General features: G+C 41.5%; 1 protein-coding gene across 2 annotated transcripts in view; it reads left to right on the forward strand.

Annotated features, from left to right (window-relative positions):
- Nucleotides 1-13,522, forward strand: part of PTPRG (protein tyrosine phosphatase, receptor type G) — a 790,321-nt gene that overhangs the window by 605,450 nt on the left and 171,349 nt on the right. For both annotated transcript variants that reach the window (XM_027863786.1, XM_027863787.1), the window contains exon 7: nt 4,530-4,687. In XM_027863786.1, coding sequence (XP_027719587.1) covers nt 4,530-4,687 — 158 coding nt within the window. The remainder of the gene's footprint in view (nt 1-4,529; nt 4,688-13,522) is intronic.

A 13,522-nucleotide genomic window follows, 5' to 3' on the forward strand; every position in this document is an offset into this window, starting at 1 on the left:
TATACATTCTAATATTATACATTCTAATATTATACATTCTAATATTAATTATGATAACAATAATGTACATATTATTCCCATTGTCCTGCGTGTAACAGAATTGCACCAGAAGATACTTTCAATGAGCCTACAGCAAGATGAGCTTATCTATTAACACTTTTATGTAATTATAGAAAAATGTTTTTATTCATGTAGTCCACAGAATATAAAGAGTTAAAAACAAATAGCCGGATAGAAATGTTTCCATGGATCGCTTCTATCTAAACTCCATTGCATGAGATGAGAAAAATGAGCTAATACTGATGATGACAGCAGTAATGGGGCACAGCTGTGGCGATGTAGATAAAGAGGTGGCCGCAGAGCCAGGACGTCCTCCCTCCAGCCCACACTGGCCCTGTGATCCAGGGCAGGTCCCTTAACCCCTCAGTCCCCAGGCTGCTCTTCAAAGCCAGAAGTGCAGAATGGGAACCAGTCAGCATCATCAGAGAATTCTTCCTCTGGATCTTCCTACACTGATTTTAGCAACATTGACGTAGTATTTTATGGTTTGCAAAGATCCTTATGGCTATGATGTCATTTGATGGGGTGCTATTTTTATCCCTATTTTACAGGTGAGGAAATTGAGGGTCATAAAAATTAAGTGATTTGCCTTAGGTCACAGAGCTTATGTCTAAGGCAGAGTATGAACCAGGTCTTTCTACACCCAAGTCCTGTGCACTATCTCCTGTGGCACACTGTCTCCCAAAATGAAAATCATCCCTGCCCTATAGGAGTTTCCATTCTACTGAGATTCAACAACATGTTTCCCGTTGAGTGAATGGAAATGATACTGACTCAGGTGTCCAAGGACCTGGGTTCGAATGCTACCCATACACTTTTTCCCTATGTAACCTTGAGCAAGTAACCTAACCTCTGGGCCTCAAATCCTAGACTCTTGAGGTTCTTCCCAGGTCTACATCTAGAAACCTATAAATATGTGATTTGATATTCATAAGTTTTCATGTAGTTTAAAAAAACAAAATAGAAGCAAAGTAAATAAAATGAGAAAGCCTTCAGTGTCTGTTAAGCCTCTCCCCTTGATCCCGAGGCAGGGTATTGTGGGTCATTGGCTGACTGAAACGTTTCACTCACCAATATCATTTAGAAGAAAATATGGTTACTCCAAAGCTAGTAAAGCAAAGTCCACACAGACCTTCTCTCTTCAGCCCTGTTTTCATTATTTTTCCAGCCCAGAAAACACAGAGGCAGCCAAGCACAAATCTGACCGTCCTGGCCATGCCAATGTGCACTCCGTCTGGTAGCCAGGATATTAACTCAAGCTACCGCTTACAGTTAAAAGCCCTTAAATTAAAGCCGTTAGTTATTGCCAAGTTTGAGTTTAAATTTAAAGTCACTTTCTAGATTCAAGGGATAGTGGGAAGGACAAAGATGAGGCCAGGGAGAAAGTAAAGTCGTAGGAACGCTATCTGAATCAGTGCAGAAATGAGCATCAAACAGCCCAGATAGCAGTGAATTATGTTGGGGAGGCTTTCCCCAGGCTCTTCTCTCCCTTCCTCCCTCCCTCCTTCCCTCTTTCCCACCCCCTCCCTGACTCCACTTGCCTCCCTCTGGTCCTTTGCCTAACCACTATGCCCCTTGGTGCTCCCATACCCTCTCTTGGCCTTTCTTCACCCATCCCCTAGGGAAGACTGCAGTTGGCACTATTTATACACTTGTTTTATAGGTGAGGGCATCCCCTGGCAATAGGGTAAGCTTCTGCTGCAAATGAGTCATGGCAAGTGAGTGGTTGGAGGCATGACAGGATCCCTCTACTGAGAGAGAGGAATGGGGAAGGGGAACAGGGGGGAGTTATGGACAGAGCTTGGCCTCCTGGGGCATGTCATATGGTGCTGGTGGGGGCTTCTCAAATTGGTGTTGACATTTGAACGCCTCGTTTAAGCTCAAAGGATCATAGATTTAGAGCTGAGGAAACTGAGACAAAGAGATGTTTAGTGACTTGCTTAACATCATGAGGTTCTAAGTGTCAGAGAGATATAGGAAGAACATTTATTAAGTACTTACCACGTGGCAGGGAATAGCAGCTAGGTGACACCATGTTGTATGGAGTGCTAGGCCTGAAATCATGAAGACTCATCTTTCTAACTTCAAATCTAACCTCTGACACTTACTAGCTGTGTGACCCTTGGCCAGTCTTTCACCCTGTTTGCCTCAGTTTCCTCATCCGTAAAGTGAGCTGGAGAAGGAAATGGCAAACCACTCCAGTATCTTTGCCAAGAATACCTCAAATGGGGTCATGAAGAGTTGGACAAGACTGAAAAATGACTCAACAGCAACTCCTCAGATAATGATCGAGGCAGGCAGTCACCAATCAGGAGAGCCTTAGAGCTTAGAGCCAGAGTTTTCTCTGGAGTGAAACTTTTGAGAGTGGAGGTGGGATTTGAATCTAAGTCTTCTGACTGCAGGGACCAAGTTCTTTTCCAATGTAGATGTTCCTTCCCAAGAGGAAGGGAGATGAGGAAAAGGAAGCATAGGAAAAGTGAAGTGACTTTCTTCTGCTCATAAATAGTAATAAGCAAAGTCAGCTTTTGAACTCACATCCCTTCACTCCAAATCCTGCTGTCATTTTTTTGCACTCTATTCATCCTTGAGCTCTTCCTCACCTCTGTGGCTGGACTGGACAGATAGGGAAACCGAGACAGCTCCAAATGAAGTGTTGCAGAGCTGACTAGTGTCTGAGATGGGTTCCTGACTCTTTTTCAGTGCTCTTGCTATTAGTCCTGGCCCTTGAGCCGCAGCCTTTTGTACACAAGGTGATTAACTTAAAGTGGCTTACTATAGTAACTCGTCACTGTGGAGAGATGGCAGCTCTCTGCTGAAATGGTTTTGTCAGGCCTCGTTCCCAAGTCTTTTCCTTAAAACAGTGTAATGTTGATGTCATACATCATATAGAGATTCCTGCTAAATGTGTAATTCCAAGTGGCTAATACCAAGGTTGAGGAAAGAGGAAGGAGTGTGCTTTAGTGACTAGAAGACCAGCCTTGTTATCAGAAAGACCATCAGTCCACGTCTGACAAATGCCGGTTGGATTACCCTGGGCCACTTCCCCTCTCTGGTGAAGCAACTACAGATGAGTTTCCTAATTTACATAAGTAGAGAGAATGTCCATACAGGAGTTCTGTAGACTGATGGAATTGGAGGTTTGGGGAGAGAGAGAGAGAGAATAACTGGATAACTTCTAGGAAATAAAGCACACTCAGGATTTATACCTATTAGTGTAATTTATAAATTAATACTAGTTTACCAGTGTTCTATGCATTTCAAATCCATTTTAAAATTCTTCATATGAAATAAAAAATTTTTTCCTGTTCTACCACACTTTTTCACTTCTTTCTTGGGATAGATCTGGGATATTTTCAGCCAACAGAAGCTAAATGAGATCATAGATTTAGAGATAATTCATCACCTAATTTTATCCTGATTTTACAGATGAGAAAACTGAAACATTGAGAGATGTAGTGATTTGTCCACAGTCACTAGATAATAAGAAGCAAAGTTGAGATTTGAACCCAGGTTCTCTGACCCGAAAGCCGGGAGTATACGTTCCATGATACCAAAGTGCCACAATCTATAAAAGAAGCTGGTTTTCAGTCGCACTGTTCTTGTGCATCATAGGACGAGTAAGTCATTTTGGAAGAGGGAGAGATGGCTGTTGAATAGCCCATGAACTCTAGCCGTCCATTGTCAAGAGGAAACAAAGAGGGTCCACAGCATGGAGAGCCCGTGGAGACCATGGAGGAGTCATACGAGATGGGGCAAGAGTGAAGGGGTTGCCATCTGGGTCATTAGATGCAAAGCCCACTTGGATGAGCTCCCAGATCCATTCTTCACTGTATAGTAGGATCTGATCTTAGGGTGGCCAGTTAATGTATGGCTTTGGAGACACCATAAGGGACCTTGTCATTCCCTCTATCTTCCCTACCTCTCCAAAACAACCTCCCTGCTCATCATAACTACAGACCTGGGGTTGGCAGATGGTGGCCAAATCCAGCCCATCACTAGTTTTGTAAAGTCCCTGAGCTAAGAATGGTTTTTATGTTTTTAAATATGATTCCAACCCCTACAATAGACAATAAAAAAGAATACCACATAGATATGCCTTGTAACATTAGTCTTTCCCCAATACCAAAGTTAATCAGGCAACCAACAAGCATGTCTCACATGCTTACTATGTGTCAGGTATGATGCTAAGCATTGAGGATGCAAAGAAGGGCAAAAACACAGTCCCTTCCCTCAAGGAACTCACAGTCTCATGGGGCAGACAACATGCAAATTAGTGTGTACATGCAAGAGATTTGCAGGGTTAACTAGAGGCAATCCCAGAGGGAAGCCACCAGCAGCAGAAGGGGAACCGGGAAAAGCCCTTCTGCGGAAGGTGGGATCAGAACAGAGAGATGAGGCGAGGAGTGATTAAAGACTCTCAGAGTGAGGATGATTGTGAATGATGACGTCTGTGTTTTTCTCTTTAACAGAGAAGGAGACCTTTCTGGATCCCTTTGTCCTTCGGGACCTCCTGCCAGCATCCCTAGGGAGCTATTACCGCTACACCGGTTCCTTGACCACCCCGCCATGTAGTGAAATCGTCGAGTGGATTGTTTTCCGGAGGCCTGTTCCCATCTCTTACCATCAGGTAGATTTAAAACCAGAATTAAGAACCTTTGTTTAGACTTGCTTTCAGTTGATTTCCTCTCCAACACTGCCAAGGTCAACCTGGACCTCTCTGCCTGCAAAATGCCTGGCCCTGTGCTACGTCCTGCAGAAGATAACCCAAGAGTTATCATGTACAGGACTTCCCCCTCCCCAACTCAAGAATCCCACAGTCCAGGTGGGGGATGAAGACTCGCATAAGTGAGAAAGCTATTCAAACTTAATGAAAAGCTAAACCTTAGAATATGATTAGGTGTAATAGAAAGTCAGTGGAAAGAGATCTCTGTGGGTTGAAGTAACCTTGAGAAGGCTTCATGGAGGCGTGGGATTGGAGCCAGGCCAATCAGAGTGATTAGGACTGAGATAAGCAGAATGAAAAGAGGCAAAATGGTGGAGTGGATAAAGAGCTGGCCTTGGAAGGCCTGCCTCAGAAACTGAGCAACCACATGACAATGGAGTCACTTCATTTTAGAGATTTTCCTTCCAGACGATCCTCTAGAACTATAAATTACTGATATTTGCTGGTCTGTGTCAGGCTGATGAAATGCACTGGTCTAGCCCAGTAGATAAATAGCTAGACAGATGGATAGGTGATAGATTAGATGGATAGATGAGAGATAGAGAGATGGATGGATAGATTGACAGATGGATAGATAGATAAAAACAGTGGAAAAAGGAAAGTATTCTTCTAGAGTAGAGATGTCCAACTCATGGCCAGCCTACACAAGTGGCCCACAAAACTCTTGAGTGGGGACAAACCAGATTAAAATGTGATTGGGAAATGTTTAACAAAATAATACAGTGCAACGTAGATAATGTTAATCTGAGGTTTTCTAAGTCAATATATTGCCCATAGGAATCTGTTTCTATTTGAGTTTGACAGGGCCAGTTCTTAAACATTTTGTTTTCGTTACTGCCTTATATTCTTAAAAGTTATTGAGGACTCCCCAAAGAGCCTTTCTTTATGTGTAGATAGATAAGATAGATGTGTATGTGTTACATGTATACATACATACACATATGTATACCTGTACATATACATGTGTGTGTATACGTGTGTGTGGTTATATATAGCCATGTGGTATGTGTACACACACACATATATATACATATACATATGTGTCGTTTTAAAAATTAAAATATCTTCTTATTATTGTGAAAATAGTTTTGACCTGATGGACTCCCATGAAAGGGTCTTGGGACTCCTCTGGTGTCCCCTACCATTCTTCTAGAGAGCTGCAGAAATGAGTTCACAGATACAGGAAAGACCATGGCATGGGTTAGCAGAAACCAAGACGCCTCCCTGATTGCAGCAGAGGATACATATAGAGAAGCAGTGGGAAATAAGGTCAGAAAGAGAGAATGGGGCCAGATTATTAATGGCCTAGATAAACCAAGGAGTTTGACGTAATAGGCAACCATGAAAATTTCAAATAATTTTTTTAAACATCTGTTGACCCGTAAGGAAACTGTGGTGATTGCTATTACATTGTTTCTGGGCAGGAGCTGTCAGACTTAAGGAGATAATAAAATATGGAACCAGTTTCCCTCCTAATAGTGAAGCCAGCATTGTTATATTGTGATAAAATTAAATTATAGTCTAAATATTTATGTCCTCATTGTTTGGGGAGGGGAGGAAAGAAGTGGAGGGGAATTCTTAACTAATTTTTTTTTAATCTAGTAAGATAAAGTTTTATCAGAAAAGCAAGATAGCATGGCTTGAGCCAATTAGGTTAAGGAGATAAGTGTGGTACCTAGCTTTTTCTTTGGGGGTTAGGCACAAGGAGACACTGATTTGTAGTGTGGAAGGATAGAAATTGAACATGCCAGATTTTATTTCTGCTTCATACAGTGATGAGGACTTCATTTTTTGGCAGTGCATTTTGCTTAGAGCTCTTTGCTTATTTGTTTCTTTCTTCAGCAAATACTTGTTGTTAAGACAAGGTCTTTCCAACTCCAACTGCAACTGGGTCAAATCCCTATAGTGTTGTGTATGTGTAATCAAAGGTTTGTCTGTTAGTAATCTTTGGGCATTTTTTAACCCAGGCCTCTCTTGAAAGTCCTTTGATCCTGTTTCCTTTCTTCTCCCCTCCTCCTCGGCCCACCCCTCCCACACACACACAAACACTACCAATATTGAAGAATGAGGCTGTCTTCAATATCTGACTTCTCTGTAGGTATTGTTATATCAAAGGAGATATGAAACAAAATCAATTAATCATATTATCTCTCCAGCTTCTCTAATATAAGGTATCATCAATCTTAACGGCATAGTTTTCCCTCTTATTGGTTATAGCTTCCCAGAGCCCATATCCCTCTTCTCCCAGCACTGGGGGGCTGGGGGCAAGGGCTGGGGGGAGAGAGATAGAAACACAAACCTCATTTTCTGAGCATCCAAGTCAGAGCTTTATTACAGTATGGAACTCCCAGATATGTGGGCCATCAGAAAAGGAAGCATTTGATCCCCACATCTTATCAACCCAAACCTTGCCCATCACTGTGACCCTTCTGCCAACCTACTTCTGGACGTCAATCCAGCCTGTGCATTCCAGGAGAGAGCCTGGCTACTTCACAGGGGCCAAGTAGCCTAGAATTCTAAATCTAATTTCCAGTCAGCTAAAAAATGCGCAATCATTTTTCCCCCTCTTCTTCCTTCTCATTGAAGGGGGGTGGAGGAGGAAGGGAAAAGGAAATTCATGTTATTTGAAAAAAATTGATTTTTAAACATACAAAAGGAAAGAAAACATAATACAGAAAATCACAAGTCCAGATGAGAAAAAAAAATTAGGAGAGCAAAGTACCCAAAAGCTACACATGTAATTGTAAGATACTTATAAGGCATAACAAATATACATTCCTACATTTTATGTATCCATACCTATATAGAGAAGGCAGGGGGAGAGAGAGAGAGAGAGCGAAAGAAAGAGGGGAGAGGGTGGGAGAGGGAGAGATGGGGGAGGGAGGGCTAGAAAGGGAGAGAGACAGTAGATAGAGATGAAAGGAAGGAGGAAAGTGGAGAGAGAGATGCAGAGAGTGCAAATGTAATAAGGATGTATATTCATTGTGTCTTAACATCACAAACTTTGGGATCTTTTTTCATCAAACCCTGTGATTTCATCGATGTAGAGAAATTCCAGTGTGGCAAAGCTCTTTACCACCATAGTCTGATAATTCATCTGTAACTTATGGTTCTAGAGGAGGGGTCCTTAACCTGGGGTCTATGAATTTGATTTTTTTTAACATTTTTAAATGTTTAACATTTAACAAAACTTTTTTTAACCTTTAGCGTTTTAACATTTAACATTTAAATATTTTAAACATTTTTACATTTTTAACATTTAATATTTTTTAACATTTTAAACTTTTTTTACATTTAACTTATTTTGACATTTTGATAACTATTTCAACATAACTGGTTTCCTTTTAATCTTATATGTTTTGTTTCATGCATTTAAAACATATCCTAAGAATGTATCCAGAGACTTCACCAGATTGCCAGAGGAGTGCACCCCACCCAGCTGATAAAAGCTGATAAAAGGACCGACTGTTATGAAAGAGATGAAGGGCCATGCCCAGGCTTCCCAGACTATGTGATGTATCCAACCCAGGCCCTGGGCTCAGTTCTTCCTCAGTCCAAGGCCGGCCCTCTGTCCCCTATGTCATGTTACATCTCCTTGGGCTCCTATAAAGCCAGTTATTTTGGAGGAGGCTTCCAGATTCATTTAAATTCATTTACCAACACGGAATAGGGGAGAAACAGGAAAGGAAAGCCAACTCCAGATTTCTCTTTTTGTTTCTTCTGTGAGTATTAGTCAGAAGCTCAGAATCATACGTGTTGCTAATGACCCTTGACCTGGAGGCTGTTGAGCAGTCTGGGGCTAAGTGCTATGTATTTCCAATAACGTGAGCTCGCAGACAGCCTTCTCTCTGATGAAGCACAAACAGTGCTTAGTGGAAGCCATGTCTGCTCGGGTTGGCCTTTTCTCACCTGGGTTATATGGCTTCGGCTCGATAATCTCCTGTTAAATTTTTACGAGTGAACCATGCCATTCCCCCTAGCTTTGTGCCATCTCTAAATTGGCAGCCCTGGAAACTGCAGGGAGAGGGATAGAGGGCTGTTCCCAGCATCGTTTGGCAAGTTGCCATCCCCAGCAGCCCTACTCTCACACCTTTGTAGCACCCAGGTGACCCTGGATTGCTAATGGCATAAACTGAGGCAGATCCTTCCCCACGGGCACAGTGATAGACTGCGTCTATTCTCCCAGGTCAAGCCTACCTCATTGCTAGATGCCTAGAAGTGTGGCGTATGACCTTATTACACTATAAACTCTGTGAGGGCAGGAGGAACCCATCTTGTCAATCAATCAATCAATGAACTGAGAAGGATTTATTATTTATATTCTATGTATAAGGCACGGGGCTAAGGGCTGGGCACGCAGAGACAAAAATGGCGCATCCCTTACCCTCAAGGGGCCTGCATCCTATCAGGGAAGAAGTCACATGCAAATCAACCAAAAATGGATACAAGTGAATTTTCGGGACCAAGCGGCAGAAATAAGCTCTGTGATTTTCTGAGTTTGTTTTTTAATCTGTAAAATGGGGACAAGAATACTTTTGCTACCTACTGCAAAGGGTTATTTTGAGGAAAGTGTTTTAGAAGCAAAATTAAAGCCCTATAGAAATATAAGTTGCTACTCTTAGGGTAGGCAACTAGGTGGCACAGCAGATAAAAGCGATGGTCCTGGAGTTAAGAAGACCTCAGTTCAGATTTGGCCTCAGACACTTACTACTACCTATGTGACCCTGGGCAAGTCACATAACCCTGTTTGCTTCAATTTCCTCATCCATAAAATGAGCTGGAGAAGGAAACAGCAAACCACTCCCATATCTTTGCCAAGAAAACTCAAAATGGAATCACAGAGGGTCAGACACAACTGAACAACAAGAATTCTTAGGGCTCTTTAGAAATGTGAGATTTTTGCTTTATTTGATTTTGTTGTTTCGTACTTTGTTTTGTCTTATCAGTGTAGGGAATTCAGGATGTTGAAACTTTCTCCATCTATGTAGAGCAGGAGTTTGCCTGTAACTAAGAGTACTAGAAAGTTTCCTGAGGGCATGGTGAGATTAAGTTAATTTTTCATGGTCCCATATCTAATATTTAGATATGTGATTTAGACTCAGGTCTTCCTGACTCCATGGCCGGTACTCTAGCTCTTAAACTATACTACCTCTATCTATCTTGCTATCTGTCCATTTATTTATTATCCCAGACAAAAATAAATGGGAAAAACTCAGTAGCATTTCCTTACGTAGAACTCAATACAGAATATTCTGCAAGCACATGCTTAGTAAGTTATTTTTGATGATGGAAATGATGGTGTTACATTAAGTCATTTTCCTGTTTATTGAAGAGAATTTATTCTTTCCAGTAGGCATCTTTTCCCTTTCACCATTTACCATTGTGGGAAGGATTTGCTCGTTTCTGAAAAACAAAATGGCAGGCATAGTATCATGGGGCATAGGGACCTTGGAGACTATGTAGTCCCCTCCTGTCATTTTACAGATAAGAAAAGTGAGGTTTCCATCAGGGAAGTGACCTGCCCAAGGTGACACAGATAAGGTATTCAGTGAGCCAGGATGAGAACTAAATCCTTTGACTACAGGTCCAGTCAGTTGTCTGTTCATTCCAAAGACAACTTTCTCTGTTTTTGCCTATAATTAGCAAAACTCTGAATGCTCTAGGTTCTTCTAATGAGCTTAATACTCCAAAATTATTGTCTTTTTAAAATGATAAAGCAACAAAACAGGGCTGTCCACATTGGTTGGCCATTGCATTGTGGGGCTGAGTATTGCTGTGACCGTGGGGTTGACGTATTCTATCCTAATGCGTCCCCAGAGTATCTTATTGTGATTATAATGGACTCTGGTTTTTGTTTAATTGCCATTTATATATTCATCCTTCAAAAACTGTGCATATCAAGCTTTTAATAGCTCATAATTATATTACTTTGGGTTTTAGATCATTTCCCCCCCTACAGCTACTGTGGTTTTTGCACAGACATTTCCCCCCCAATATTACGGACAAGAGCCCTTTGCGCCACATGAATAGCATGAATAGACTTCAACTTTTGCTTTTGATTCCAACAGACAGATTAAAAACTAATTATATTCTAGAATATTTTTATAATAAAAGCAAAGTTGAGATGATTTATATACACTTCCAGCCAACGCATTTGCCATTCAAGGTTAAAATTACGCTTGAAACAGCACTGGTCAGAATGCAGTAACAGCTCCCCAAGCAGAAATAAAAGACGAACATTTTACACGTTCCGTTCAGAAGTTTAAAAGTCAGAGTAATGTTACAGAAATCTCAACTTTCATTTCTGGCTGCTCAATGATCCTGACTTCGTTAGTGATGTTAGAGTAAAGGTAAGTGGAAGAGTATTTATCCCATGCCGGGGGAGCAAGCTCATGCCTATAAAAACACAGCACCTGCAGCTCTCAGGATCTTTCTCTTCTGAGTTCTGGAATCCTGTTCATAGACAGATCTCAGGAATGCCTCCCTCATTTCACCTGTGCTGCTGTAACGTCCTCAACCTGAGGACCGGGTATGGCTGCCAGGAATTTTCATTGAGATTGTAGAATCATAGATTCAAAGCCCAAAGAAACCTTGGAGAACAGCTATCTATCCCCTTCATTTTACAAGTGAGGAAACTGAGGCCCAGAAAGGTTAAATGACTTTATAGGATCATAGATAGGTTTAGAGGTAGACGGGACCTCAGAAGCGATAGAGTCTAATCTCTTCATTTCATAGGTGAGGAAACCTAAGTGATTTATACAGATACTAGTAGGTATCTGAGGAGGATTTGAACCCAGATCATCCTGACTTCAAGGCAAGTGCTTTATCCATTATGCTATGTCAGAATCACATAGGCAGTACGTGACGGAGCCAGGATTCACACTTAGCACCTTGATTCCAAGTTCGGAATCTGAACTAGAGAAGATGACTGATAACAGAATGCTATGAACTACCTTTTATCAAGAGATAAAGGAAGGGAACAGTAGTGCCTCTTCTCATTCCCAGACCTCTCCTCCATTGATATACATTCACATTCTGTTGCCACCATCTTGTTCCTCATGGTAGAAGCAATGGTGGAATGAGCTGCTTTGGTAGAGGGTGGGCTTTCCATCATTGGAGGTCTTCAGTTAAGGATGTCATAGTGAGAATTCTTTTTCAGGTGCGGGTCAGAACATGTGGCTGACGAGGTGTCTCCAAACGCTTGCATTTCTGGGATTGTCTGATTTTTGAGATTTTGTTGTAAGCAGTGTCACAGTCCCTCTCCATGGCACCAGGGGATGATAAATTGCAACATAGGATGGAAGGGCCATGAATCCTTTCAGCGCCTTTGCTGGGTGCACCCATTTAGCTCTGTGCCTCTAAAGGCCGGCCTGTTCTTGAAGCTGAAAGAATCAAGTGTAAAAAACTGTGTTCTAGACTTTTTAGCATTCCTTTCTTTTCTTACCCCTTCCAAATTCTAAGCACGTGGTAGACACTCAATGGTGGCTATTCTTTTGCAATTTATTAGAATAACCTCTGGGATCTTTCAGAAAGACCGTTGAGGGGGTTAGAGAATGCTAGTGTTGATATGCTTCTGCTCCCCTGTTTCTGAGTACATTAATAATATATATGCAAAAAAGTTTGAGGACCACTCCATACCAAGTGCCAAAAGCAGTTCTAAAAGGTCGTCCCTCTCCATCTGATCTGATTTCTCTCTTCTTCACTTACACATTTTCTCTTTTTATCATCTGAGTTAATAACTGTCTGACTTGTGGGATAAGGTCAGGACTAATGTAACGATAGGTGGGAGTATGGAGAGAGGTATCATGATTCTCACTCTGTTTATTTTGCATCAGACTCTGAGCCAGATAATGAAAACTGAATAAAGACTATCTTTTATTAGGTAATATTTCCTGGCCCAAGCACTTTTCCTAATAGTAATGAATGTGGTCCAAGTATCCCCTGATCATTGATGTTCAGAGCTCCAGACCCAAATAATCCAGAGTTTCTACTTCGGCTGAGACGTTTTCTTGAATATGTCTCCTGCCTTTTAGGAGAAACAGGTTAGGAGGATCGGGAAAAAAGAGCTGTGATAAGTGCCCATGGTTAGGAAGTCAATCAGATTGAATTATGAAAGCACGGTTAGGAATCTTATTAGCAGGCACCCGTGAGGAATACCAGGAGACAAGACTCAGTAGGAATGGTGGGTATTTCGTTTACTAGGTCTTTCGACTTTCCAGAAACTCCTCATCAAGAAAGGAAATGTGGCCGTCCAGTGAGAAGTTTGTTAGATTTTCCATCAGAAGTCCTGGGTTCACATTCCAGAGCTACTACTTACTATGTGTCTGACTTTGGCTAAATCACGTAACCTTTGGACCTCAGTTTCCCATCTGTAATAATAAAAATACAGTCAAGTCTCCATTAGTGAAAATAATGAATCTCTTTACATGGTCACATAATTCAAATCTGCACTTCATGTTACCACTGGGCTAGAACCAATGACCATATCAATGAGGAAACAGAGGCTAAAAGAGTTTGCCCAGGGTCACACAGCTACTAAATATCTGAGGCAGAATTTGAACTCAGGTCTTCAGAGTATGATGGACTAAATGACTCCCATTTTGAAATTTTGATCCTAGGAATGAAGTAGAAATTTTGAAGGTAAAATGAATATTAGGGATCATCTAGGCTAACCTCCTCATTATAACAGAGGAAACTGAATCCCAGAAAGGAGAGAAGATATTGTGTTACAAGCAACTG

The sequence above is a fragment of the Vombatus ursinus genome, unplaced genomic scaffold (genome assembly GCF_900497805.2).
Source record: "Vombatus ursinus unplaced genomic scaffold, bare-nosed wombat genome assembly UNPS02014773.1, whole genome shotgun sequence".
Taxonomy (NCBI): domain Eukaryota; kingdom Metazoa; phylum Chordata; class Mammalia; order Diprotodontia; family Vombatidae; genus Vombatus; species Vombatus ursinus.